The following is a 3,614-nucleotide window of genomic DNA, read 5'->3' as shown; positions in this document are numbered from 1 at the left end:
ATATATTTAAATATATTTAAAATATATATTTTTAAAGAGACAGGGCTCTTGGTATGTTGCCCAGGCTGGTCTTGAACTCCTGGGCTCAAGTGATCCTCCTGCCTTGGCCTCCCAAAGTGCATTACATCCGTCTTTGTGCCCTACCCTCTGGCTGGTAGGTTTTCAGAAATATTATCTAAGGTAGTTGAATCCGAGCTGCCTGTCTCTCTCACTCACCCCCCCTCACGTGTCCACTGCTCACACACAGCAGCCGGAAATGACACATTGAAGTGAGTCACCGATGCGGCTGTGAGTCACCCTGTAATTGGGGAAAGTTCTGTCCTGGTAGGTCATGCAGCCCCTTGCATTTCTGCTCCTAAATCTATTGAACACATTGGAAACCACTCTGTCCTCGTCTGAGTCTCTCTCCCCCACTCCGTCCTTTTGGTCCCCTGAAGGAGGCTGAAATTGGATGGTCAATTTCCATCAAGGGGAAAAAGACGGGGACAAGAGGGTCGCGAGGGGCTCGGATGGCCACAAGGTGGCAGTGTGGGCTCCATCACGCTGGATGTTCCGAGGGGTGTGTGCCAGTCAAGTGGCTGGACTTCCTGAGATACGGTGACACAGACCAGAAAGAAACACTAGGAGCACGTTTAAATAATATTATTTTCCTTAATAGTTCTCTTTCTCTCGAACAAGCACACAAGGGCAAGGATATGATAAATATTCAGGTACACCCCTTCCCACCAAGAGATTGGGGGGTGAAGAGCTGGGCACACATCTGACCTTTCTTCCTCTATTCCTATAAAAATAAAAGGAAGCAGAAATCTGCTTCAATGAGTAAACAAGTCACCTACACTCCAAAATAATCCATGCACACTGTTTCTGGGGAGGGAGACAGCCAGGCCAGGAGGGGTTGGGCCACGTGATGGGGGAACATTCACTCTGCCACGTGCAGCACCCCTGTACTGGGGAGGGGTGGCCAGTGCCAGAATGGACTCTGAGATGAAAGGGTGCTTCTTCCATTGGCCTTTGGCCTGTCACCAGCCTCCTCCACGGTGGCAGACAGTACAAGAGTTATGGCAATGTGACTGGAACAGAAATAGTTTCTACTAGGCACACAAAAGCTCCTGTAAACCCCGTAGTTCCATCCTGCAAAGGGCCTCAGTGGGAACCAGGTCTGTAGACCCGAGTGGGCAGAGAGACAGGCGGAAGCAGGTGCCCCAGATGGTCCCGCAGTCGTCACCGTCTGGTTTGGAGACCTTAAGGGAGTTGTGCTTCAAATTTCTCTCCCAGGGTTCCAGGTGGAGACCAGGGATTTTGACCTAAATGTCCTCCAAGGAGAGGCTGAGGTCTTGGAGACAGATCTGGGTTACCGTCTTTTAACAAAAGGCAAATGTCTTCTCTTCCTCCAGGAAGAGTCATTAACACTAAAATTCTTTTCTTCGGAGTTTCTTCTTTCCCGATGCATCTCCAGTTTCGTCCCAGATGAAGGTGTCTTTCCCCAGGGTCAGGGTTCCATCACTTGGCCCAAGAAAAGGACTGTTCCTGAGGATGGAAGAACCGTGGGAGTTGAGAAGTGGAAGGAGTGGGACAGCTCATCGGGCTGGATGTGGGTGGAAGGACTGAGATCTGGGCAGATGAGTGAGCTGTCTGGAGTCTCAGCTTTCTGAGTGACAGAGCAGGGATGGTGGCCCGGCACTGTCTGTGGGTGATAGAAGGTGGCCTCCTCTTGGGACAGGAAGCAGGGTAGGGTTATGGATTCCCTGCCCAGAGCCCTCTCAGGGGTAGAGAGATGTCTGCATCTGTCGGGACTAGTTCCTGAGAGAAAGAATGGGTGGGAGGACGTGGAACATGAAGGGTTCCAGGCTCACCTGTGGGGTTGTGCCGGACTACAAAGAGGAAGGGTCTGTCCATGATGATCTCCTCGGGGGCCATCCGGGCTGAGACTATGACAGCTGCAAGAGAAGGGACAATGCCTTAGAACAGAGGAATGCTGGCACTGGCACCCCCCACCCTTTTCCTTAGAGACAGGGTCTCCCTCTGTTGCCCAGGCTGGAGTGCAGTGGTGCCTTCATGGCTCACCGCAGCCTCGAACTCCTGGGCTCAAGTGATCCTCCCACCTCAGTCTCCCAAGTAGCTGGGGCTACAGGTGCATGCCACCATACCTGCCTAATTTTTTTTCTAATTTTTATAGAGACAGGGTCTCCTTATGCTGCCCAGGCTGGTCTCAAATGCCTGGGCTTAAGTGATCCTCCTGCCTCAGCCTCTCAAAGTGCTGGGATTACAGGTGTGAGCCACTGAGCCCAGCTGGAAGTTGTTTTCCTGAATATGAACCTTAAAAGTTTAGGGACATCCTCTGAGACCTGGTTTCCTCCAGGAGCTTAGTAGCAGTGGATCAGCTCTTCCCTTACACACATTTATCTAAATCCTTTAAGGGCTTATTGATAAGCTCTTTCTTTTCTTTTGTCTCTCTCTCTCTCTCTGTCTCTCTCTCTCTCTCTCTCTTTTCTTCAGAGTTGCGTTCTATTGCCCAGTCTGGAGTGCGGCAGCATGATATCGGCTCACTGCAACCTCTGCCTCCTGGATTCAAGTGATTCTCCTGCCTCCGCCTCCCCAGTAGCTGGGACCACAGGCACATGCCACCAGGCCTGGCTAATTTTTGTATTTTTAGTAGAGACAGGGTTTCGCCATGTTGGCCAGGCTGGTCTCGAATTCCTGACCTCAAGTGACCCACCCGCCTTGGCCCCCAAAGTGCTGGGATTACAGGTGTGAGCGACCACGCCCGGCCTGATAAGCACATTTCTTAAGTTTACTTCCCACTGTGGGAACAACTTGGGTTTTCCTTTAGGAGGCCTTTTCACAGTCAGGGAACTTAGGAGCCATCAGGTGAGGAAACAGGGTTCCATGGTCCCAAGCCCGTTTTCCAGGCTGAGAAACAGGTGGGAAACGGGTGATGGCTGAGCACAGACAGAGCTGCTCTGTGCAGAGAGGTCTGTGTGGAGAGGGATGCGGGGTCCTTCCTGGGTCTGGGGACCAGTTATCCTGAAGGGTGATAGAGGCAACAGGCCCATGGAGCCTCACCTGAGCCAGACTCACCTGTGGATGAGGAGGCCACCGTGCCACTCTCGTTCACCTCGATCTTCACTTTCTGCAGCGCTTGTGCAACGTGGAGAGGCTCTTGGTCTGAAACAGACGTGGATACAGGATTAGATCAGCTGCCACTCTCAAGGAGAGGTTCCTTTTTCCTCTTAGGGGCCCCCGCACTCCACTGGGGTAAGAAAAAGCAAAGGAAGGTCCTCTTACTTGAAAGACTCGTGAAGTCCGCCTGAAATTGTCTGAACATGTCAGTCATTCCCAGGTTCTCTAGGGGCTTCCTGAGGTCAACTTCAGTCTCCAGGGAGAACCTGCGGATGGCAGTAAGAGGCTGCTCAAGCCGGGGTCCCCTTTGGCTGGCAGCCTGCACCTTTCCCCGTCCCCTACCAGGTGTCCCCCAAATCAAGTGGCTAGAATAGGAATGGAGGTGAAGGTTGGAGAGGGAGGCCTGGTCCTCTCCCTTCTTTCCTTCCCTTCCTTCCTTCCCTCCCTCCCTCCCTCCCTCCCTCCTTCCTTCCTTCCTTCCTTCCTTCCTTCCT

The 3,614-nt window shown here is 52.4% G+C and overlaps 1 protein-coding gene across 1 annotated transcript in view; it reads right to left on the bottom strand.

The window, feature by feature from the left end:
- Nucleotides 1–630: 630 nt before the first annotated feature.
- Nucleotides 631–3,614, bottom strand: part of SERPINE1 (serpin peptidase inhibitor, clade E (nexin, plasminogen activator inhibitor type 1), member 1) — a 12,114-nt gene continuing 9,130 nt past the window's right edge. Inside the window, exons 5-8 of the mRNA XM_011960046.1 lie at nt 3,286–3,386; nt 3,079–3,165; nt 1,854–1,937; nt 631–1,527 (exon numbers count right to left, since the gene is read on the bottom strand). Of these exons, the coding sequence (XP_011815436.1) occupies nt 1,490–1,527; nt 1,854–1,937; nt 3,079–3,165; nt 3,286–3,386 (310 nt within the window). The 3' untranslated portion in view covers nt 631–1,489. The remainder of the gene's footprint in view (nt 1,528–1,853; nt 1,938–3,078; nt 3,166–3,285; nt 3,387–3,614) is intronic.

This window comes from Colobus angolensis, unplaced genomic scaffold (genome assembly GCF_000951035.1).
Source record: "Colobus angolensis palliatus isolate OR3802 unplaced genomic scaffold, Cang.pa_1.0 Scaffold500, whole genome shotgun sequence".
Taxonomy (NCBI): domain Eukaryota; kingdom Metazoa; phylum Chordata; class Mammalia; order Primates; family Cercopithecidae; genus Colobus; species Colobus angolensis.
This window is presented reverse-complemented; position numbering and strand designations above follow the sequence as displayed.